General features: G+C 45.1%; 1 protein-coding gene across 1 annotated transcript in view; it reads left to right on the forward strand.

Annotated features, from left to right (window-relative positions):
- The window catches only part of LOC130112844 (phosphoinositide 3-kinase regulatory subunit 6), a 35,597-nt gene extending 22,218 nt beyond the window's left edge, over nt 1–13,379 (forward strand). Inside the window, exons 12-22 of the mRNA XM_056280354.1 lie at nt 4,759–5,002; nt 5,262–5,549; nt 6,159–6,258; nt 8,308–8,430; nt 9,127–9,228; nt 9,799–9,901; nt 10,135–10,196; nt 10,494–10,584; nt 11,008–11,066; nt 11,198–11,304; nt 11,995–13,379. Of these exons, the coding sequence (XP_056136329.1) occupies nt 4,759–5,002; nt 5,262–5,549; nt 6,159–6,258; nt 8,308–8,430; nt 9,127–9,228; nt 9,799–9,901; nt 10,135–10,196; nt 10,494–10,584; nt 11,008–11,066; nt 11,198–11,304; nt 11,995–12,151 (1,436 nt within the window). The 3' untranslated portion in view covers nt 12,152–13,379. The remainder of the gene's footprint in view (nt 1–4,758; nt 5,003–5,261; nt 5,550–6,158; nt 6,259–8,307; nt 8,431–9,126; nt 9,229–9,798; nt 9,902–10,134; nt 10,197–10,493; nt 10,585–11,007; nt 11,067–11,197; nt 11,305–11,994) is intronic.
- Nucleotides 13,380–25,632: the final 12,253 nt, after the last annotated feature.

A 25,632-nucleotide genomic window follows, 5' to 3' on the forward strand; every position in this document is an offset into this window, starting at 1 on the left:
GGCATGTTGGTCCGGATCTGGCGGCTGGCCATGAGTTTCGCGGGGCTCGCACCTGTGGCAGCAATTGGTGTGGCGCAGTAGCACATCAGCGCTAGGTGAGGGTCAGGCTGCCGCAAAATTCTTTTGGCCATCCCGACGGCCCTTTCGGCAGCTCCATTTGCCTGGGGGAAGTGGGGGCTGCAGGTTGTGTGGCGGAAATCATAGTTCCTACAAAACTGCCTAAATTCGGCTGACGTAAACTGTGTGGCATTGTCACTAATGAGTTCCCCAGGGACGCCCAATCGTGCGAACATACCTTTCAGCTGCTCAATCACCTGTAGACTGGAGGTGGTCCGTAGCTGGGCGATCTCAATGTCCCTGGAATAATAATCAACCACCACCAGGTAGTTTTTTCCATCCTGCTCGCAAAGGTCTGCCCCAATCTTGTGCCATGGGCCGGGCGGCAGTGGTGTTGTACGTAGGGGCTCTTTGTACTCTGAGGGCTTATTGATTTGGCAGAATGTGCACTGTGTAACTTTCCGGTAAATGTCCGATCCGATGCTGGGCCACCAGACAGACATCCTGGCTCTTTCACGACACTTTGTAAGGCCTTGGTGCCCTTCGTGAATCCTGTGTAGGATGTCTTCCTGATACACGGGGGGAATTAAAATCCTGTCTTGGTACAGGAGCAGCCCGTCTGCCTCGGACAGCGATGCCCTCGCAGCATGGTAGCCATGCAGATAAAAGGGCACGTGCCTCGGCCATCCCTCTCTGGTGTACCCAATCACCCTCTGCATTGTGTCGTCCTGACACGTGGCCTGCTTTAACATGCCAGCTTCGTGCTCGACACCGGTTTGGTTTCGATCACAGCTTCGACATGCGCACGCATATCACCGTCTGTGTCTGCCCCGCGGCCGTCCTGGAGTGGGTTCCTGGAAAGGGCGTCGGCCACCACCAGCTGTGAACCCGGAACATACACTGCTCTGGGGTTAAAACGCATTAGATGAATTAGAAGCCGCTGGCATCTCGGCGGCACTTTGTCCAGATCACATGCATTAATGAAGGGGGCCAGGGGCTTGTGGTCTGTCTGTAAGCTAAACTCAGCTAAGCCTAACAGATAACGGGAAAACCGCTCACAGGCCCACACCCCTGCAAGGCATTCCCTCTCTAACTGAGAGTATCTCTTCTCTGCATCTGTGAGAGTTCTGGAGCAGAAGGCAACAGGCTGAACTTTGTCCCCCTGAACCTGCAACAGTGCTGCCCCCAGCCCGTAACTACTAGCGTCCGCGCTCACAATGGTGGGCCTTGCTACATCATAGTATGCCAGGGCAGGAGTGGAAGACAACATTGCTTTTACCTTGGTGAAGGCTTGCTGTTGGGGCTCCCCCCACCGCCACTCTGCGTCTTTCTTCAGCAGCTCACTCACCGGGTGTAGCACTGATGACAGTTCGAGTAGAAACCTCCCCAGGTAATTTACCATACCCAGCCACTGTCTCACCTGAGGGACATTCTCGGGGCTCTGCATGTCTGAGATGGCCTTCACCTTGCCTGGATCAGGTTTGATGCCGTCTTTGCTGATGATGTGCCCGAAATATTGCAACTCACTCCTGCTGAAGCGGCATTTCTCCCGGTTGAGCTTCAGACCCGATGTTTTGATTGTCTGCAGTACCGCCTCCAAGTTTCAATCGTGCTCGTCCTGGTCCTTGCCGTACATGAGTATGTCATCCATGACGACAACCGTGCCCTTGTGGTCTCTCAGCAGAATGCACATTTTCCTCTGGAAGATCTCTGGTGCCGATGTGATGCCGAACGGGAGCCGCTGGAAACAGAACCGGCCTCTGGGAGTAATGAAAGTGGTTAGTTTTACACATCTGGGATCCAGCGGAATTTGCCAGAAGCCAGACGATGCGTCTAGCGTTGTAAAAACCCCTGCCCCTGCTAACTTGGGCATGTCCCCCAGCATGGGAAGCATAAACCGCTCGCGCTTAACAGCCTGGTTTAACCGCTTAAGGTCCACACAGATCCGTATCTTGCCATTCTTTTTGACTATGGGCACCATGGGTGCGCACCACTCTGTGGGTTCGGTCACTTCTGTGATGATCCCCAAGGACTGCATGCGTTGCAGCTCGTCGTCCACCTTTGGCATGAGAGGGAAAGGGACCCTGCGTGGCGTGCTGAGGGCATAAGGCTGTATATTGGGCTTAAGCTCAATCATGATAGGTTCACAATTAAGCAATGCAATGTCCCCGAAAACATCTTCGCTAACCTGATCTGTTCTAAAAACTAGGCCCATTTCACATGCAGCTCTGCGACTCAATAGATTGTTGGCATTTGGCCCTTTTATCACAAAAATCCCAATTTTGTGCATCTTCCCCCGTCTCTCCGTGCACGCATTTTGCTGTTTAACCAGTTCGAACTGACGGGCCATTTGCACCGCTTTTCCTAGCGTGAGCTCATCTTCCATCTGCAACTTCAGTGACACGTCTCGGTCAGCAACTCCGATCACAACTCTATCACGAATTTGCTCTTCCTTTAATGCCCCGAACTCGCAGTGTTCTGCCAACTCATATAAACTCCTCACAAAGGCCTCGACAGTCTCCGCTGGGGAAAACATGCACATTCGTGGATTACATTTCTCCGTGGTACGAAATTCTCGTTGAACTTACTGACCACCCTGTCATAATCGTTAGCGTGAGAAGCCTCTTCGAACGTAAATGAATTAAAAATAGCTTCTGCATCTTTCCCCATTGCGTATATCAAGGATTTGACTTGGATCTCACCGTCCTCCGCATTTAGCTTGGTTGCTAGTCGAAACCGGGAAAACCTCTGAATCCAAATCGGCCATGCCGCCGGTTGCGTGAAATCAAATGCCTCGGGGGGATTAAATTTTGCCATTCTTCGTCTCACCGGACCAACTCCGTTCCCGATTATTGAGGTAAGTGGATTCGAAGATCTTCTGACACCATGTCATGTGCATAAACGACAGGCAAGGGAGTCGCGATTAATAACGTGCTTAATTCAGCCATCCGCTTCCAATCCCCGACCCGGACAATCCCCCAGAATGCCCTAGTACAGAACCGCGCTAAAACATATAGTTGCGTGCCCCTCCTCTTACGTACACAGCATGCTGGGCATTGTAGTTTTCATCACAACTACAACTCATTCAACATGGTGCAGTGCTCAGATAGAATGGCTACCTGTGAGTTGTTTTAAGAAAATTTCAGACAAAGACTTAATTGAATTCTTTTAAGGAACAGCAGATATAGCTGTCTTTTTACAACCCACCGAGCCATCAAAATAGCCTGAGGTCTGTAGTAACACCTTCTGCTTTCAGATCGATGTTGAATTCTGCAAATGACCTCTGCCATCAGCGCTTCTAAACTTTGGTTCAGACTTGAAGCTAGACTCTCACTCATCTTTAAAATCTCCCCTGAAAGCCCATGCTTGTTTGTTTTTTTACATTTGCTTATACATGATGTTTTGACATGAAAGAGTACTATAGATGCGATGTTTGCTTTGAGATTATTGATTGAGAAGTATAGAGAAGGCCAGAAGGGGTTACATTGTGTCTTTGTAGATTTAGAGAAAGCATATGACAGGGTGCTGAGAGAGGAGGTGTGGTATTGTATGAGGAAGTTGGGATCTGCAGAGAAGTATGTAGGAGTGGTGCAGGATATGTATGAGGACAGTGTGACAGTGGTGAGGTGTGCAGTTGGAATGACAGATGGGTTCAAGGTGGAGGCGGGATTACATCAAGGATCGGCTCTGAGCCCTTTCTTGTTTGCAATGGTGATGGGCGGGTTGACGGAGGAGATCAGGCAGGAGTCTGCATGGACTATGATGTTTGCAGATGACATTGTGATCTGTAGTGAGAGTAGGGTGCAGGTTGAGGAGAGCCTGGAGAGGTGGAGGTATGCACTGAGAGAAGAGGAATGAAAGTCAGTAGGAACAAGATGGAATACATATGCATGAATGAGAGGGAGGACAGTGGAATGGTGAGGATGCAAGGAGTAGAGGTGACAAAGGCGTATGAGTTTAAATACTTGGGGTCAACTGTCCAAAGTAACCAGGAGTGCAGAAGAGAGTGCAGGCAGGGTGGAGTGGGTGGAGAAGAGTGTCAGGAGTGATTTGCGACAGAAGGGTACCAGCAAGAGTTAAAGGGAAGGTTTACAAGATGGTTGTGAGACCACCTATGTTATATGGTTTGGAGACAGTGGCACTGACAAAAAGACAGGGGGCAGAGCTGGAGGTGGCAGAGTTGAAGATGCTAAGATTTGCATTGGGAGTGACGAAGAAGAACAGGATTAGAAACGATTATATTAGAGGGACCGCTCAGGTTGGACGGTTTGGAGACAAAGCAAGAGAGGCAAGATTGAGATGGCTTGGACATGTGTGGAGGAGAAATGCTGGGTATATTGGGAGAAGGATGTTGAATATGGAGCTGCCAGGGAAGAGGAAAAGAGGAAGGCCAAAGAGGAGGTTTATGGATGTGGTGAGGGAGGACATGCAGGTGGCTGGAGTGACAGAGGAAAATGCAGAGGACAGGAAGAAATGGAAACGGATAATCCGCTGTGGCGACCCCTAACGGGAGCAGCCGAAAGTAGTAGTAGTAGTAGCAGTTTATACGTGATGTTTTACTCTTTTATTGTTTGGGGGATATTTTACTAGTAAAGCTGCTTTGTAAACTATTTTAAAAAATATGTGAACAAATTTGATTTGATCACTGAATTACATCTAAATAATCAATGCAATATGTATGTGTTTATGTGCTCTGAATAGGGAAAGAGCTCACAAGGTGCGTGCGTTCCAACTCCATGTCGGAGCAACTCTGCTTTGGCCAGGACCAGGAAGACTTTGAGCTGTGTGACCTGCCCAGTGTCCTGACGTCCTCTGAGATGCCACGCCACTCCGTTATGTCCAATGACAGCGGCATTGAACGCGACCTGCCCTGCGGCACCGAGCCTTCATCAGCATCCCTTCTGGAATCACTCCACATTGGATCCTCAGGGGAGCACAGTGAAAGGTCATTCATGCAGCAGTGAAAAGATGTTGAATCAATGAGTCACATTAATAGTTAAAAATGAAATCTGAAATGATATACTGCAGTGTATATATCTCGCAATGTGAGGTGGAATGGACAAAGGGAATAATGTGTTTGCTCACGCATTTTCGCCTTACTTCTTATGCTTCGTAATCATCCTTCAATTTCTTTAAGCTGCTGAAATTAAACTGTGCAACATCCTTGATGCACCTTTTTAAATGAAACCTCCTATTTGTCACAGCAACCAAGACTCGTTGAGGCTAACTCGGCGGGGGGGCTTCAAGATGAAACCCAGTGTGAAGGAAAGTGTGGCTCTAATCCAGGAGACCCTAGAGGACCACAGCAGTCATGGAGGAGGAGGCGGTGCAGGAAGAGGAGTGGGATCTGGGGGGACTCTGCAGAGAAGGGCAGGGAGCAGCGGGATGCAGACCCCCTTCTCCAAGCAACAGAGACAATTCACAGCCAGGATAGTGGTCGTAGGAGACGACAGGGCACTGGGACGCCTTGCTAAGGCGTACTACCTCCTCAGGTAAGAAACCCATTTGGTGAATTGTGGGCAAAAGAGGTCAGGCAAATGACAAACCTCCATGACAGCGACTAGGAGGGTTGGTGACCATAGCACGCACACTGATGGAAACATAGTGCAATGAATTGTTTACTTCTGCAATCTGTGACTCATTCTCACAACTTATTTGCCTTTATTGTACTGCACTGGGAAATGGTTTTACAAGTGTCTTTTAACTTGAGTTGAAAGGAAATGTTCAATATGCGTTATGAACTCAAAACTATTCTTAAATTAGTCATCTGTTTTTCACAACAGTGGAAAATTATTTTCATTAGCAATTAACATTGAACATTAATAACACCAAGATGGAGCATATTAACATAAAATCCTAAATTCATCATGTGAAAACGTTTGTCAGAAATGTGAGATGGTGTTGTAACAGCTGGGCTTGATTTGGTCATTGTTTTAGGTATTTTCAATATCCAGTCTAGAGAACTGAACTTAAAACAGGCCTTCTGTTGTACATGTCATCTGTCGAAGATTATTCTGTAAAAGGGCATGCACACGTTACGTCCACTTGGACACGTGTTCATGCACACTTTTGAGTTCTCGTGATTTTTTGGTCTTTTGCAGAAAAAGGGAAGCCCGGCGACTTTTTCTGACAATGAAAGTCAACCTCCAGTTTTATTACATCCCTGTAAGCATGGATCTGACTCCGACCTCACCCATGAAAGTAAGAACACTTCCCTTTTGTGGCCTAGATCATTGTCAGTAAATGTTCACCCATCGAAAAGTCAGCTTTTACAGCCAAGTCTTTTCTGGATAAATGATAATCAGAATAAAATAAAGAGATATTCTTGGTGATAATAAAGCTGCGATACAACTCATATTTTTCACAAGACCTACCAAACATGAACTACCATAGATACCATAAATATCACTGTAAAGGTATACATTTCGGTTATAGATTAAAGTATGTCCATGATGTTTCACCACCTTTTTGCACCTGAACAAGGCGGGAGGGTGTTTCTTTTATTCCCGTTCATTCCAAGCCATATCAAACTCAGTAGCAATGAAACAGTGAAAGCTTATTTGTCGTTTTATTGCAGTTATATGTATCGCTAATATTTGACAACTTTGCTGTGCAAGTGTAAAAATGTAGTCAAGTTGTGTCATGATAGCAAGGTCCTTCTAGCCCATTGGGGCAGTTGTTGATTCAGCAGTGGTCCATGTCCTAAGAAATATTACAGGATGATGTGAGATGTCAAAGAACAAAGTAACCCAAAGATGTACACATACAGGAGAATGTACTGTACAGTAGCGATGTTAAAACCACAAGAAACAAGTGTAGCAGGAGAAAGTAGCAATTAGGGAAGTAATTTGTGTTTTAGCGTGGAAATATTAGCAGGAAATGCTCCATTTATGTTTATGGTTGGAGTGAATAAAAGTTGTCTGAGAGTAGCATGTTGGATTGCAGAAGTGTGGATTGGACTATTGGTATGTTGTCAGATGTTTTTCTATGCACGTACTCACATACTCAAATTCTGCAAAACTTGGCATGACGTTTTAATGTACAGAAACAGTTGTGAAAGTTATGACAATACTGTAGAAATGTAGAGTTAAAAGCAACACACTGGCAGGGTAATGACATGATATTAGGTAATAGTGTAGCGGTAGACATTTTCCCCATCCATGAATGGGGATTGACGCTACTGATGCCCTCTCCTGATGTTTTGCATGTCTTTTTTGGGGGGGGGGTTTGGATTTTTTCCCCCTTTTTCTCCCCAATTGTACTTGGCCAATTACCTACACCACTCTTCTGAGCCGTCCCGGTTGCTGCTCCATCCTCTCTGCCAATCCGGGGAGGGCTGCAGACTATCACATGCCTCCTCCGATACATGTGGAATCGCAGCCGCTTCTTTTCACATGACAGTGAGGAGTTTCACCAGGGGGACATAGCCCCCTGCTCCCCCTCCCCCCTGAACAGGTGTCCCGACCGACCAGAGGTGGCGCTAGTGCAGCGACTTACACTGTATTAATTATTAGTACAAATAAATAATTTTATATCTCATACACACACATTATATACAAAGGACAAGCCTCCTCAGAAATGTGGCAGGCATGTATTCTGTTTATTTCTGATGAAGTGGAGACTGATCAAGATTAAGCACCATGCTCTGAGATTTTAACTAACAAAATATGCTCTGAGTAAACCAAGACACAGTAGGCCTACTACCATCGGAGTAAAATAATCAATATCAACGAGCAGCACTGTTGCCCCCAGGAAAGTCTGGGCTTGATTCACAGATCTGGGCTTTCTGGATGGAGTTTGCAGATCAAATCATCTGCAATGTTTTTATTGTGTTCACCCTTCTTAAAGTAAACCTTTCTCCCACGGTAACTCAGTCTCTCCCGTGCAGTATAACCCGATCTCTCTCGCGCAACAAACGTTCCCGCGTAGTAACTCGGGTTCTCTTCGACACTAAATGGCAATTCAACTATTGCACCGTGAACAAGGCCCCTTTGGGACACAACCAGATGCCTTTGAAAAGGCAGACTTAGGGGAAGCATTTTATCCCTTCCCACTGAGATCATTTGGTGAGGAAACAAAAGTCACCAAATACAGAAGCAGAACCTGCTGGTAGACCTTCATTAAAGCAAGCTGAAAACCTAAATCCATCACAACACAAGACACAACTCTAACTTTAATGCGCTGTTTCAGCAATGCATTGTTTAAATGCCCCCTTTGATGCATTTTTGGCTCCATTTTTTTCTTTTTCAGGAGAACTGTCAATCATCCAAGGAGAATCTCTGTGCTCTGGGTTCCTACTTGGGTATGGTGGACCCATGGTACGAGTGTAACATCAAGAGCTTGGGCTCCATGATTCCCAAACTGGCTAAAATGGTAAGATAAAAAATTTTTCCAAAAAAAAAAATTGTTTCATAGCAGGCATTGTGTCTACATGCGCTTATTTTAACTGGAAAGTGTAATCTCTTCATACTTACAATGCAGATTATTGATGTTGGACCCCTTCAGTTTGAACGTCTGTGCTAATGTAACAGTGTACGACCACGGATGTGTAGATTTGCTAGCCCTTGGCTAACGGGTCGGACCCTTTAGTTGACTGGTTAGCGCAGTCGCCCATGGTGCAGGGAACCCAGGTTAGATTCCCGCCTGCCCCCTGAACTCTTGCTCTACACTAATAAACAGTGCTAACATAATAACATGTTATCACACCTAAATCTGTTGTAATTATTTACACCACGGCTCTAAACCTTTTACATCACTGAGAAAGTAGGCAGCTGCATATTTCATCCTGCTGTGGAGGAAATGGTTATCTGCCAGTGTAATAGAAACAACAACAATGAGCATACCAGCTCATTCTCGGCAATGTTTTATACAGACTTGCGAAGAAAGAGATGTTACAAAAGCTTCTGGGAAGTCAAATGGAAAATAATGATTTGGAAAATGGGAGTTTAATAGTGCTCTAATTCGAAGCATAATTTCTCTCCGAATGTAGTCAGTTCATTCAGTTTCTCTGGTTTCATGTTAATTTGACAGTGGCTGCATGACATGTTTTGTCTGCTTCCTCACCATTAGACAAACACATGTGGACAAAAGGATCCTTTCCTCACCGATGTCATTTCCTACTATGTACGCACTGGACAACAGCCTGTCTACTTCACCATCTACTCTGCAAAGGTTAGAACACACACTCTCTCAGACAAACGCTGAGATGCCAAGCTCAGTTTGAGAACCGGCCTTTTTTCTGAAAGGCATTTCAGATCACATTCACAAGACGACATACAATCCTAAAATTTGGATCCTAGTGAGCCTTATCAGAACATGAAGGTGACAAGAGTCATACCGAATACGATTTGAAACCTTCTTGAGAACGTCTCTTTATGCCGGAAACTGATATGAGACAAAGGGCGATATCAGTTTGGGTGTTTTAAGCACTTGTATAATGACCAGTGAGAGATATAACTGTTTTTAATTCTCTGGAAATATATTCAGGACGGATGAGGAAAGACTCTGTAAAGTGCCGTGATGTTAAACGGTTCTCATCTTTGCCTGGGAAGATATAGAATGATGAAGGGATAAAGGATACTTTGCTTTGTTTTTGGAGGTTGTACATTTGCTTAGCATCTGGTGAGCTACACAGTGTTGTGCCAACAAGTTGTTTTTTTTTGGGGGGGGGGGATAAATTTGGCTTGAGCAGGCAACTTCTGGAATTTTCTTTGGTTTTATAAAGTGTTTTGTCCCCGTTAGATTTCCTTCTCCAGCCTATCAAAGGAGCCAGTGGAGGAAGTGTTTCTTTCTTATCTAAACATCGAGTTTCCCGACCTCAAGCAGATCTTACCTTCCGTCAGAGGTATGTTTGTTGTGTGGATGTCTCTGTGGCCTTTCACGCCTCGTGGCCACTAATTACACTCTTATGCCTTTCCATATCAGTATGCGGTGCGTGTATCTAGTTACACAGAAGTGGATATAGCTATTTGCATCTTAAAGTATTTTTTTTCAAATATTATTTTCAACTAAGCAATGTGCGTTCTTGCATGCTTACATACCTTAATTTATGCGTAACCTGGTCTTCGTTGCATGCAGACAAGCAGAAAAAGAACTCGGGTGAGCTGTGTGGAGCTGTGGTTTCTATGAACTACAGAAAGGTAAGGGTTTTTTTCTGCTTGCTTTATTTCCTCATTAGATGATTGTCTAGGGGGGTTTATACACACTTTCGATAAGCTTACCCAAAAGCCAAACCAGCTGCCTGTGAACTTCCCCATCCAGATCATTCTGCATGTGTTCACGATTCGCTCTTCGGTTTGACACTATGTGTGCCTATTTATAGACACATGTGGTCCTTGTCTCTCTGTACATACTTGCCTGTGTGTGTGTGTGTGTGTGTGTGTGTGTGTGTGTGTGTGTGTGTGTGTGTGTGTGTGTGTGCGCGCACGCCCCTCAAGGTGACATTAAGTGGTCGAGATGTTGACAAGGGACTCTCGGTTTGGACATCAGGTGTTCAGATCAACGCTTTTTCCAGCAGTAAAACAGAAGGTGAGATGCTGTCTTTAACACACCATGCTCAATACTCTTTACTTAAAGACAAAAACAAAAGCACAAGGGTTATAACAATAAGTAAAGTAGAGTCTTTTATCTTTGTCCCATTTTATCATCCTCAGTATAATTTCTATTTAATATAATCATTAGACACATGGCAGAAACAGATTGTCAGATTTTAATTGTCATTCCTCCACGTTAAAACCAACTTAAGTTGATCAAATATTATCAGCTTAAGTTAAATGTTCCACTTCTCACAATTATGCATCCTTTTCCAATTTATTGGTTTGCTTTTGTGTGTCTGGTGCTGGTTACCGGTCCTAATTTGTGTGTTTATGTTTTATCTTATGAATGCATTGGCATTTTATTCCTCTCATGTTCTATTTTCTCTCCCTTCCTCTTGTGAATATTTTCCTCTAGATCTGAACTGTTTGACCGTGATTTTGAATGAATCTCAAACAAAAGCGAAAAATAACATGGTGGGTCTGGACAGTCAAACTTCTCTCATTAACAAACCTTACAAATTTCATCTATGTGAACAAGGCTGATATTGTTTGAATGTTTTGTCATTTAATCTGATCAGGAATAAGTCATTTATTTAAATTCTCAGGAGCCAAAGATTCGAACATGCACCATAAAGATTCGCACGTTGGAGAGCAAATCTTTCACTGTCACACTGGACAGAGACTCTCGCAGGTGCTTCCACAATGTCCAGAGGTAAGAGATACCCATTAATTTCAAATCTGGGGCATCCAGGTGGCATAGCGGTCTATTCCGTTGCCTACCAACATGAGGATCGCTGGTTCAAATCCCTGTGTTACCTCCGGCTTGGTCGGGCAACCCTACAGACACAATTGGCCGTGTCTGCGGGTGGGAAATCAGATGTGGCTATGTGTCCCGGTCGCTGCACTAGCGCCTCCTCTAGTCGATCGGGGCGCCTGTTTAGAGGGGAGGGGGAACTGGGGGAAATAGCGTGATCCTCCCACGCGCTACGTCCCCTTGGCGAAACTCCTCGCTGTCATATGCAAAAAAGTGGCTGGCGATTCCACATGTATTGGAGGAGGCATGTGGTAGTCTGCAGCCCTCCCCAGATCGGAAGGGGGGGGAGCAGCGACCGGGACGGCTCGGAGGGGTGGGGTAATTGGCCTGATACAATTGGGGAGAAAAAGGGGGGGGGGTCCAAAAAATAATAATTTAAAAATTTTTTCAAATCTATCAAAGAATAATGATGGCTTTATGTCTCGATGGCTAGAAACTGGGCTGCTTAGGAAGAAGCTATCATAGTTTAGACTTCTGGTGAAGTAAAAACCTGTTTATCCAACCAGTTTTCTATTTACAGTGTGTGTAAGATTGTGTTTCTTTGCAGCTAAACTTACATCTCCACTTTAAATGTTTCTCTGTTTGTAGCATCGAGGTCACACCCTGCCTAGATCCCAGGTACCATGTCCAGAAAACCATCGGATCCAAATTCAAATCAGGAGAAGACAAGGATGCTGGACTGAGCAAATACTTGAACAAAGGACTTCCTTTACCGATTAACACATTCGCTGGTATAATTAACTGAACGCGACTCATACTGGTAGAAGGACTGTGTTAAGAGGCCTGAGGATAAGGACCCTTGTCTGGCCATATCACGAGAGAAACAATGGTTTGGACTCCTCGACAGCTGTCCAGCCTCAAATGTGAAAAGCCAAAACCTCACCCTGAGGTCATAAGGAGCTACTTTTGTTGTAACCTGCAATTTTTGGACCTAAGCCTGGAGTTTGACAGCTCCTGTTGGCATATGCACTCCTATGGCATGTCTCAGCCCTGTTTGTCAGTGTTGACGGGAATGTCTAACCACAGGTATAGAAAAAGAACCATGAATCAACATTATCTCAAGGACATTAAAGCTAAATGTAGGAAAAAAAACAGCTCATTTGTTTTGTGAAGTAGTCACTGATAAGCTGTGTGGGCTGCATTTACTGTAAGCACAATTTTTGGCTGTTGACATGTGTCCTCATCATGAGTTGCTCATATGGCATACTCAGAGATTTCTGGAGATTGAGTCAGCAGTAACAGTTACCAAAGATCAATATTGATGCTGACACCGGAGAGATTGACAGTAGCAGGCAAAATATTGCACCTGCCTGTGTAACCGCCCATATGCATTAAACCTTTAAGATCAGTCTGCTGGCATGGGATCACTGACATCATTGCATGACCATATGGTTTTAGAGGAAGTCTGACTGTAGATCCTCAGTGTTCAAAAATACTTTATGCAGACAGACCAAGATAGCAAGAGTCCTATTCTAATGAACTGCAATGATATTATGTAGATGGGCTGTGCAGAAAGAGGATTAGGGTAGATTTAGAGGTTTGACTAGTCAGAAGGACTGTCCATCTATCAGTCTGTCTGTCTCTTGCCTGCGCTCTCACTCACTCACACACTGACACACACAAACACACACAAAAATACACATTTTCACACATACATGTACATTTGACTAATAAGAAATCTGGACTGGTACGGTAAGAATAATGTGCCTTCTTTGTTCATCTGCTATCTTTTACTGAATGGGACTTCTTAAAAAAACTTGTTCCAGCATCCGGGTAGCGTAGCAGTCTATTCTGTTGCCTACCAACACGGGGCTCGCCAGTTCGAATCCCTGTGTTACCTCCGGCTTGGTCAGGCGTTCCTACAGACATAATTGACCATGTCTGCAGGAGGGAAGCCAGATGTGGGTATGTATCCTGGTCGCTGCACTAGCACCTCTGGTCGGTTGGGGTGCCTGTTCGGGGGGGGGACTGGGGGGGAATAGCATGACCCTCCCATGCGCTACGTCCCCCTGCCAAAACTCCTCACTGTCAGGTGAAAAGAAGCAGCTGGTGACTCCACATGTATCGGAGGAGGCATGTGGTAGTCTGCAGCCCTCCTCGGATCGGCAGAGGGGGCAGAGAAGTGACCAGGATGGCTTGGAAGAGTGGGGTAATTGGCCTGATACAATTGGGGAGAAAAGGGGGGGGATCCAAAAAAAAAAAAGAAGAAAAAAACTTGTTCCTTGACCAGTTCATATAATGTGAGCTCTAACATGGATGCCTGGCAGTGATGGTAAAGACTTGGTGTTTGAAATGTTGCAAGAATTTAAATATTCATGAAAGATAGAATTGCTATTACATTATCTACAGTGTAGACGATAAAGCAAAGTGCAATGGCAACCAATCATTACAGAATGTACAGTGTCTTCCAATACACACAGGCAGTCATTTAAAAAAATGGGATGGCACAAATGTGCAATGCTAGCTAATTATCTAACTACCAGGCCTCTGACTGCAGATGTGCGGTATCTTTGGTTGCGTGCTTCATATCATGCAAGAAGAAAGGCTAAACTTTGAGTCTCTTGAAACGTGGTCTGTAGTTTGTGAACACTTGTGGTTTGGATGTGTGAAATGTGACATATCACTTTTAACCCAGTACGTCGAGAGGGTCTGGTTACATCCCCATTGTCTGACTTCAAGTAAATCATGAGATGAAGTGGACGGATTATTGTAAATACTGTCTCAAGAGAAGTACTTTCACTAAACCTCCATTCATACTGTACATTTACCATTATAAAGTGGTGGCTATTGTAGAGGTTCCACCTCATATTTAACTAAAACTGCTGGGTTTTCTAAATAATCCCGCTTGGGAGAGGAGCATCAGTACAGCAGCTATGATGTGACTTGTATTTCATTACGCCTTTGATTTTTTTTTCACTAATGTACCTTTCATTGGTAAATGTGGAGTGATTTATGTACAACTTATGATGCGCAATTGGTATTCTACACAAAATATCCTACTGGTAAAAGGGCTAGTAACCAAGTCTGCTAACTTGGTGGAGATTATTTACTGTGTTGATTCAGCTGCCAGTCATAATGAGACAATCAACAGCAATTAACAAGCTTGGGAGGTATGAGTAATGCATTACTGGCTATAAAATGTAATGACTTTGTATGTATAGTTAGACCTGAATTATAACATCAAGACTTTAACTTCTTTGTTTTCTTTTTGCAGTGTTTTCATCAGTGTTATGCGTGAAGGTGATACTACTGTAATTTAGTTTTAACTGCATAAATAGATGACGTGCTATCTTTGCAGTAGGCTACTTGTATTTTACATACTCATATGCAACTGATATAACCAATCTTTAAATTACTCACACAAACTGAAAGAGATAGACCCCCCCCCCTCTCTCTCTTTGTTTGACATATTGATAGGTGACAAATGAAAACCCTGAATGCTTGACCCGTACAGTGAGGGGGTCCAGGAGCTCTGTTATGTTATGGGGGACATTTTCCTGCCATGGTTTCGGTCCACTTGTCCCCTTAGGGGAGGGTCACTGCAAATCAATACAAAGTTATTCTGAGTGATCGCCTTTATTCTATGACGAGACATCTCTAGCCTGGTGGGAGTGGTCTGTTCCAGGATGACAATGTCCCCATCCAGAGGGCATGAGGGGTCATGAAAATTATGTAAATCAAATCCTATGGCCTTTGCAATCAGCAGCTCTCAACCCAATTGGACATTTTGGGAGTTGTTGGACCGACGTGTTATGGTCCTTTCACACCTGAACTGTTTGGTCCGTTTTAATCGAACCCTGGAGGGTTTACCCCCTTGGCTAGCTTTCGTTTGGGCAGGTGTGAACACAGCAGTCACACTCTGGCGTGGACCAAAACAACCAGGCCGAGACCTTGTTGAAGAGGTGGTCTCGGTCCGGTTACAAACGAACTCTGGTACGGTTCGTTTGGGGTACGTGATCCAACATATAACCGACCCAACTGCAGGAAACATTGCGCTTTTTTTGGATTAAATCGGCTCCCGTCGACAAGCTGCGCTGTGCATTATGGGCTGAGGGCGAGTTTTGTCAACAGAATTGCAGACACGTCTTCTTCGCGTAACGGGAAGCAACACGTTCTCGAGATGTTGCCTTGAAGTGCGTTCAAATGTGGCATTCTCCTCGCATATTTTGGTTATGGCCCAAACGATGACCGCAAGTATGAACAAATGCCAGTTCTGCCGATGGTCTATTTTGGATCGCTACCCCGGGAGGAAAAACAAACTTCTTTCTCCGCCCCCCAACCCCCGTGAGATTTCTGACCAATGAGCGGAGTGACAGCTTCCACGTGGGTTTTGTTGATACATTTTGGTTCGCTCGAAGTTTCGCCGTGTGAAACCAAACCGAACCAAATGCAAAATGCAACAAAGTAGCAACTCATCAAAGAAAACGGACTATAGAGTCCAGTAGAGTTCAGTAGAGTTCAGACACTTGTAGAATCTATGAAAAGGAGCACTGAAGACGTTCTGGAGGCTCATGGTGGCCTCAACACCTTTTCCTTTAATCTGTCACCCTTATGCATGCAGTTTAGCGATACTGTAAGTGCCTCCAAAATCCACAAGATGGCGCCTTTTTGTTAAAACGTAATCGACTTTGTGATTGTTGCGTTTAGCCGGTTTTGCGCTTAGCGCTCACGGGGCACACCAACACCTGCAAGCGCAAGGACTGTTGGGGGTTTCGTTACGTACGAGGGTTCAATGAAATACAGCGAGAAACAGCTCTGGGATTCTCCCTTTTGGGTTTCCTTACATCTCCCGTCCATTTAGAAGATACCTACAAGATCAAGAACGCATCTGTGCCAGCTGTTGCCGCCGAACGAACGGAAAGATGGAGAAGAAGCGAGGATCATCAAATTATTTCGGTTCCCTTGAACGTAGTGAGCGGAGAGCAGATAACTCCAAAACAGGTAGGCCAATTTGCTCAAAAAAGGGGCTCGTTCAGTAACAATACACACGTCAAATAGAATCCTGTAATTGCTTCTTTTTTTTTAATTTATTTGTAACCAATCCAGGTGTGGCGGTTTCGTAACACGTTAGGTTGTAATACAGGTGGCACGCTGCACAAGCCTGAAGTCATGTGCACGCTTGTGTGAACAGCAAAGTGATTTCTTACTTTTTGATTTTTATGGGACTCGTTTATCTGTTGGCTTATAATTCTACTTTAAGATATTTGTCTCTACACAAACACTAGTTGCATACATCTAATTCGCTAATGCATCCGATTATTTACTATTAGCCCAAAAAAAATGTGAGGTCCCAAATCCTGAGGTTGAAGGTACATGGTGTGTTTGTAGGGCATGTGGTGCATTGGAAAGAATAAAGTGTGGGTCCATCTCTCACCAGCAGCCAGTAAAATTGTACCTAATGACGAATAATCACCCTCGTATGGGGGACTTAACGAGAAATTAGCTGTACCAGCGTGGGCAAACTATAAATTAATCTTCGCCATTCACAGAACCTTTGCATTTTCCTTATCGTGTCCATCACAGTATTTCCAGTCACTATCTTGCATTACTGTCATTATTGACATCGTTGTCATTATCTATATTATCAACGTTGTTTTTAGTAATATGGTTGTTTCTCCTCAACCGCTAAATGAAAATGAAAGTCACTTTATATTCTTACAAAGAATTTGCTCTCTGCGTTTAACCCATCCTGTTGTATAGGGGCAGTGGGCAGCTGCAACTCCTGGGGGTCAACTCCAGCTCTTTTTCGTATTGCCTTGGTCAGGGACACAGGCAGGAAGGAGTATTAACCCTAATAACTGGTAAAATGCAGTTACTGAAACTGTGTCTGCGTTCTCGAAACTGTTAAGTGCAATCACCACAACAGGTGACGTGTTAAGCACAACATTGAACTTTACTCGCAAGAGTCCCTAAAACATTCAGAATGTCTGATGATCACCAGATGACTGTCATTAGGCTACAGCTGGGCTGCAGCTGGCAATTTGGGTGCCCCCCCCACCCCCAACACACACACACACACACGCACACACACACACAGAGGGAGAGAGAGAGAGAGAGAGAGAGAGAACAAATCTTAATATCAAACAATTGTGTTTGTGCCCTGTGGTGACCTGGTGGTCTGTCCAAGGTGTCGCCCTGCCTGCCTGCTGCCCAATGACTGCTGGGATAGGCTCTAACCCCCCCCCCCCCCCCCCCGCGCCCCTGAGAGCAGGATAAGCGGTTTGGATAATGGGTGGATGGATGGACAGTGGTGTATGCTTATTAATTATTCAAACCTGATATGATTAGCCAAACTTTATATTTTACATTTACATACATACAGGAAATGAAAACACAGTTAATAGGCTACAACTTAAAAGACTTTAAATTCCTTGATCTAAATAAAGCATATTTCATGACAGCTCCGTTTAAAATTCTGTAGCGAATTCGGGGGGCAGCCCCGGGAACTGCCGCAGCGAGGACGCGGATGCAGACTCGGATCTCCCGCACCACTGGCGACAACGTTAACCAGTCGACTAAAGGAGTCGACCCGTTTGCCAAGGCCTAGCGAGTCTATTTATCTGTGCACGTTACAATACATGCAGATCTATACAAAAAATTATGACACGGCAACGATCCAATTGTCTTCTAAATACTACTGCTATAGAAAAAAAGAGAGAAACAGTAACCAAATGTACAATTGCATTCAGCAACCATGTATACAGATAAATAGCTCTAACAGAGCAGAAGCTTCTGTAGTAATGCACTCTTTTGCTACTCTACTACTACTACTGCTACTACTACTAATACTACTACCAATGCAACAACAAGAGGAACAAGAATAGTACATAGGGTTGCCAGCTTTTACACTACCAAATAAGGGACGGTGGCGTGCCGTGGCACTGTGGGTAGAATGGTGTTGTGTGAATATACAGTGTATTGTTTTAAGCCATTTATCATAATGATAGCTAATCTCTTACAGTCAAATTAAAGATCAATACACAACTCTCATGCCTTGGCAACATACGGTAGGTTTAATAATAATTTGTTAATTTACAGTAGGTAACTTTAACACAGTCCTTTATTTGAACCATTACCTATCACCTTTACTATTAGTCTAAGTCAAAACACTTGTGACTCTTGCACTGTAGGTTAGAAAAAGTTATCCCCTTCTTGTTAATCCTACAAGTGACAAACTAGAAGTAGCAATAGCTTCTGTCTGCTGTAGTTTTGCAGAGGAATCAAACAACAGAGACTCACAGAAGGTGCACACCAACAGTGGTGGGGAATGAATGCTTCATATTCTTATTCACTAAAACTATATATAAGTTGGAAATCACAACTTGGACCCTCACAACAACAACAACAACAACAAACAAAATTTAAATGGAAAAGAGGGGTATGCCTCTGCTCGCCAAGTCTAGTTTTTCCATGGATATTTTTTGCAGCTCTTGACTGGTTCAAGCAGTCTTTTGTCCTTTTGTGCAGTCAGAGAAAAGTCCTTACGTGACAAGTCACAGTTCACAGATATTTGAACTTTATTTTTGATCAGCTCTGTGGTGCACTTGTTTATTGAGTCTGACCATTTAATGGACATCAGAGAGAAAATCCTCTCTACAAAGGCATTTGAGCCTGGCACACTGAGGACAAATAAGACAATCCTGAACCTGTTCATCAAGTTGGCTTTCTCTATATTTTGAAAAACTGCCACCCACTACTCATTGGTGGATTTTGTGGTATCCTGTCTGGCTTTCTGTATTTCCTCCCTACTAGTACAAAACTCTTCATAGAGCTGGTCCATACTGACAGTCTCGGTCATTTTAGTTGGCTGATCGGTTTCAGTTTCATCATTACATTTTATGATGAGAGATCAAACCACTTGTCAATATACGTATGCAATGACATAGTTATAGAACTTCAGAAAGTCCTTTTGCTGCTTTGATCTTTGTGATGACCCTTGTTCGTCCATCAGCTGCTTGGTCTGGTATCCAAAAAAGCTGTCTTGTTTCCACTGAAGAATCTTCGCTTTGAATTTTCCCACCTGCTTGTAAACATCTGTGATGCAGAGCGTCGTTTCCTCCAGCTTTCTAACGAGTGTGTCAAAAACACACCCCACATTGTGGAAAAAGCACGGATAAATCTCAGCAGCTCCAGTTTTTTCATTGTCCTCAAAAATCCTCTTCAGTGCCACAGGACAGGTCTCCCCAAGGGACCTGAAGTATGAGGTGAGAGCTGGCCAGCTCTGCAGGAGACGATCAGCAACTGGATTTAGAGACAGCCATCGCATGCAAACATGACGCAGAATTTCATGTCACTCAATGTCAACAAAGGCGAAAAATGCATGCAGTTCCTCTCTTCTGGAAGCAGATACTGAGAAGTGGCTGTAGCTCTTTAAAACGAGTGACTCAGTATCCACAGACAGCTGATCACAGGCGTGCTTGCAGGTGTTATGAGCTATGTGAGCCGGGCAATTAGCTTTCAGAATGTGACTGTTGGCACTGCTCAATAACTGGTAAATGGAGTGGTGTTTTCCAAAGTTGACATTGGCATTATCTGCTGTATAGGCTGTGATGTGTTTAATATCCAGTTCATACTTTTCCAGACAGTTCACCAGAGCTTGAATTATACTATTTGCAGTTTCATCACTGTCTTCACGAAAGTCAAGTAACTTGCACTGCACTCCATCAGACACAGAAAAACATCTCACGCACACTGGAAACATTTTTCTATTTCCCTTGTTTGACGCATCAGTGGCAACCGAGTAAAACACAGGCTCACCTTCAATCGGGGACAGATCATCCAGAATATCCCGCACAGTTTTTGGTCCTAAAACATTCATTGTGATCATCTCAGCTTTCGTTCTTCCCAAGTGCATCTTCTTCACAACATTTGTGTGTGAATTAATTAATTGTAAAGCGCTTTGAGTGGCTGTTGCAGCTAGAAAAGCACTATATAAAATGCAACTTGATTGATTGATTGATTGATTGATTTGAGTCATGAAACAACACACCGTTGAACTTAACAAGACAATCGGTGCTGATGTAGCTGAGTCCATGTTTAACAGTGTGATGCACGTATGAGGCTTCACTTGCTGCAAATTTGTCATTTTCCAGAGTAGCTGCCACAAAGAATGCACCGATATTGCTTGCACCTTTAGCTAGTGTGGCCTTCCTATGCATTTCTAAGGAAGCGTGCTGAGTGAGGTCATTCTCACCTCCATGGCTAACTGAAAATTCCCTACGACATAAAGTACAGGAGGCTTTCGTTGAGTCACCGCTGACGGGCTTAACCCATGTCTTTTTTACTTCCCATTGCTTATTGTACTTGTAGTCTTTTCTTGCTTTTCTTTTTTTTTTTTTGCAGGTTTATCCATATTTTCAGGTTAATCCTATTTCCGCATGCCAAACCGACTGAGCGGCACCAGACATTGCCGGAACTTTTTCTGTTTTTGAAGGAATTGGCACATTTACTGTACATGTACAACTGACGCGTGTGAGGGGGGCTGTGATTGAACGATGACATGTGATCGTTCTCACCCCTCGTGATCAGCGCTGCTGCTACTGCTGTTGTATCAGATTACAACTGTGAGAGCGCCTTCTCGTGGTTGGAGTGGAGTAGCACAAAATAAACGGGACAAGGTCGGTCAATTTGGCCCAATATAAGGGACATCCGGGCTAATATGGGACAGTTGGCAGCCCTGATAGTACAGTACCAATACATTTGTGCCTACTAGACCGCAGGATTTAATTGTTGTGATGTGCTTCTTAGATGTGTCTCTAGAGGGAGTGCACACATTTTTAAAGCCTACAACGCAGTACCGTATAGTCGCCTAACCTACAAACGGATTATGATTCATAGATCCAGCTACGAAATGAAAGTTCAGTTTAGTATACACCTGCATGAATAGCGTTTCTCTTACAGCATCAGCTGGTTCATGACCATTCCCACTCTCTCGTGCGGGTTTGATTGCTTGCCTGAAAAATGAACAAGAGAATTTCATGCCACGTCACAGCAAGCAAATTTTACTACGCCAACGTTGCTAGCAAGTTTGCTAGACCCAATAGAAGACAGCTAAGCTTGATTCAATCTGTCCGGATGCCCCCAAATTTATCCTTGGAGATTTTAACCAAGGCCCTGTGATGGCCTGGCGGCCTGTCCAGGGTGTCTTCCTGCCTGGCGCCCAATAACTGCTGGGATAGGCTCCAGCATCCCCGCGACCCTGAGAGCAGGATAAACCGTTTGGATAATGGATGGTTGGATGGATGGATGGGAATACCGGGTCTTTTTAGTGAGCCAGATTTATTTGGCTCAGCTCAGCAATAACAGCCATATGCTGTATGATAAATAATGTCAAAACATTAAACATTATTGCACGTGTACTGAACGTTTCGTTTTTTTAAACGATATTTTCTATGTAGCTACCCTGCTGTTGGGAGTGCTGATTAGCAGAGTAAGTCTGTTGTCCCCTGCTCTCTGCCAATCACGGGAATGCATGTTATGTCGGCCAGTGTGTGTGCCTGCACTTGGTGGAGCAGAGGGGGAGGAGTATTGTTTTTCGTTGTTTTGCATGAGTGGGTTGTTGAGTTAATAGTATTGTGTGAGTTTTGATAGAGTTTTATATAAGTGTCCAGTTTCTTGGCAATAAGCCTATTTTCAGTGTACCTCTTTGGCCAATTGGGTGTTAAGTGGCCAGGGTGTGGCCTGCACTCACGGCAGACAATTAGCAATCAATGTTCTTTAAATCACTGTTGCTACTTTAGCTTCCAACCGTCAGGCAAACAAGCCTAGGTTGAACAAAGGCTAGAGTGAACAAAGGCAAGTGCGACTTTTTCAAGCCAAGACTTCGTCAAGCACGGACTGCTCTTTTTAGATCCAGTCAGTCGTCTGTATTTTGTGTACCTAGTATAGACTATGTGTTTCCTTCACATTCCTGTCCTTTACTCTTCCCGGGGCTGGCATAGACATTGGGTCACTCCTAGGCGCTGTGACCCTACCAATCTCATTTATCCCCCTCTCTCCACTCACGTTGAGCAAGTGGTGACGGGAGGGCTCTGGAATTACCAGTCTGCGGTGTCAAAAGCTGAGTTTATCTCAGGCTACGCATCCTTGATCTCCCTCAACTTTCTTGCTCTGAGACCTGGATCATGCCAGAAAACACTGCCACACCCGCAGCTCTGTCTGATGTGTACTCTTTTTCTCACACTCCCAGAGCTGGCAGGCGGGGTGTTGGTACTGGCCTGCTAATCACCCTGAAATGGAAATACTCTCTTGTTTCCATTCCACAATTTTCTCCGCCCTCTTTTGAATTTCATGCTGTTACTGTCTCTTATCCAGTCAAACTCACCATCGTGGTTGTGTACCGCCCACCAGACCCCCTTGGTGAGTTTCTGGAGGAGCTTGACACACTTGTCTCGCACTTCCCTGTTGATGACTCTGCACTTATCCTTCTCGGTGACTTCAACATCCACACTAACAAGCTAGATCCTCTTCTCTCTTTCCTCTCCTCCTTTGACCTTCACCTCTCACCCTCTCCTCCTACCCACAAGGCCGGCAACCAGCTGGACCTTATCGTTACAAAACACTGTCCTATTTCCAATCTTTCTGTTACTCCCCTCCAGCTCTCTGACCACTATTTCATGTCTTACTCTCTCTCCCTCTCTTCACCCCCCTCAGCCCCTTCCCCTATGCACATGGTTTCCACCCGTAGACACCTCCGCTCTCTCTCCGCCAGTGATCTTTCCTCCTCTGTTACCTCTATCCTCCCTACACCTGAATCTTTCTCTCTCCTACCCCTGACACTGCTACTGATCTTCTTCTCTCTACCCTCTCCTCTTCTCTGGACAATCTCTGTCCCCTCACCTCCAGGCCTGCACGCCCAACTCCACCTGCCCCTTGGCTTACCGACTCAGTACATACTGACAGACAGAGACTGAGAGTGGCAGAGCGCAAATGGAGAAAAGGCAAACTCCCAGAGAACCTTCTCAACTTCCAGTCTCTTCTTTCCACTTTCTCCTCCTCCCTGTCTCCTGCTAAAGCTGCCTTCCATTGCTCTAAAATCCTATCCTCTGACTCTAATCCCTAAGAAACTCTTTGAAACCTTCTCTACACTTCTTCAACCCCCACCTCTTCCTCCTACTTCCTCCCTTCTCCCTGATGACTTTGCTAACTTCTTTGACAAGAAGGTAAACGACATCAGATCCTCCTTTTCTCACCACCCGGTTAGTGCTGCTTGCACTATCCCACTCTCTGCACCCTCCCTCACCTCTCCATGTCCCACCTTATCCCACCTCGCTCCCCTCTCCCCCGACGAGGTTCTAAACCTCATCACGTCCAGTCACCCCACCACATGCTCCCTTGACCTGGTCCCCTCCCCTCTTCTTCAGTCTATAGCACCTGAACTCCTTCCCTATCTAACCCACCTCATCAACACCTCCCTCCAGGCAAGATGCTTTCCATCTGCCTTCAAGACTGCTAGAGTCACCCCCCTTCTCAAAAAACCGTCACTTAACCCCTCTGACGTCAAAAACTACAAACCAGTTTCCCTTCTACCCTTTCTATCCAAAACTTTCGAACGTGATGTCTTTAACCAACCTTCTTTGTACCTCCACCAGAACAACCTCCTGGACCCCAACCAGTCTGGGTTCAGGGTGGGTCACTCGACAGAGACGGCCCTCCTTGCAGTGACAGAATCGCTGCACTCTGCGGGACCAAACTCTCTTTCCTCTGTCCTGATACTCATGGACCTGTCAGTTGTGTTCGACACAGTGAACCACCAGAGCCTCCTCTCTAGCCTCGAGGGACTGGGTGTCACAGGCTCTGCACTCTCAATGTTTGCAACCTACCGGCGGGTCACTCCTACCAGGTGACATGGAGGGGATCTGTGTCGGAGCCTCGCAGACTGACTACAGGCATTCCACAGGGTTCGGTTCTGGGTCCTCTCCTTTTCTCCCTGTACACGACATCCCTGGGTTCAGTTATTCGCTCGCATGACTTCTCTCCACCATGTTATGCCGATGACACCCAGCTGATCTTGTCCTTTCCTCCCTATGACACACAAGCAGAGACACGCATTGCTGCGTGCTTGACTGACATCTCGGAGTGGATGGCGACACACCACCTGAAGCTCAATCTGGACAAGACAGAGCTGATGTTCCTCCCGGGGAAAGGTTGCCCGCACCGAGACCTGGCCATCACCATTGACAACACCATGGTGACCCCAACTCGGACTGCGAGGAATCTGGGTGTGATCCTGGACGACCAACTGTCATTTGCTGAAAACATTGCATCGGTTGCTCGCTCCTGCAGATATCTCCTCTATAACATCAAGAGGATTTGCCCATTCCTCACCGATGAGAAGGCACAGGTGCTCATCCAGGCTCTGGTCATCTCCCGGCTGGACTACAGCAACTCCCTCCTTGCTGGAGCTTGTTCAGAAAGCTGCAGCTCGTCTGGTGTTCAACCGCCCTAAGTTCTCCCACACAACTCCCCTTCTCATGTCCCTACACTGGCTCCCAGTAGCTGCTCGCATCCAGTTTAAGACTCTAGTTCTAGCCTACAGGGCAGTGAAAGGAGCAGCTCCTTCCTATCTCCAGGCCATGGTCAAGCCCTACACCCCCACCCAACCACTTCGCTCTGCTGCCTCGGGACGCCTGGTTGCCCCGTCGCTCAGAGGCCCTTGCTGCCGATCGTCCCGGTCACGGCTCTTTTCTGTCCTGGCCCCACAGTGGTGGAATGAACTCCCCACTGATGTCAGAACAGCGGAGTCGCTGCCCATCTTTCGGCGCAAGGTTGAAAACTCACTTCTTCAAGAACTACTGCCCTGTTACTTGTTCTTAGCACGTATTGTATTCAATAATTTTTTAAAAAAAAATCTCTTTCTTGTGCTTTTGCTTTCGCACTGGTTTTGCTCTTAGATGCTTGTTTAGAGAGAAGATGCACTTATGACCTGTGATGACTAGTAGTTCTCCTGATTTCCTATGTTAAATGCACTAATTGTAAGTCGCTTTGGATAAAAGCGTCGGCTAAATGACTGTAATGTAGTGTAATGTAATGTAATATAATGTAATGTAATGTAACATGTTCAAAAACTCGTGCAAGACTTGAGTGTGACACTTTATGTGAAAGAGCAATACAGTCACTGGGTTCATTTTTTGAGACCAGAGTCGTTGCTCCCATCCATTCCCATTGAATATGGACCTTCTTTCATTGATGCAATAGTAGGTGCAAGGAAATGTGGTACTAGTGCAT

The sequence above is a fragment of the Lampris incognitus genome, chromosome 5 (assembly GCF_029633865.1).
Source record: "Lampris incognitus isolate fLamInc1 chromosome 5, fLamInc1.hap2, whole genome shotgun sequence".
Taxonomy (NCBI): Eukaryota; Metazoa; Chordata; class Actinopteri; order Lampriformes; family Lampridae; genus Lampris; species Lampris incognitus.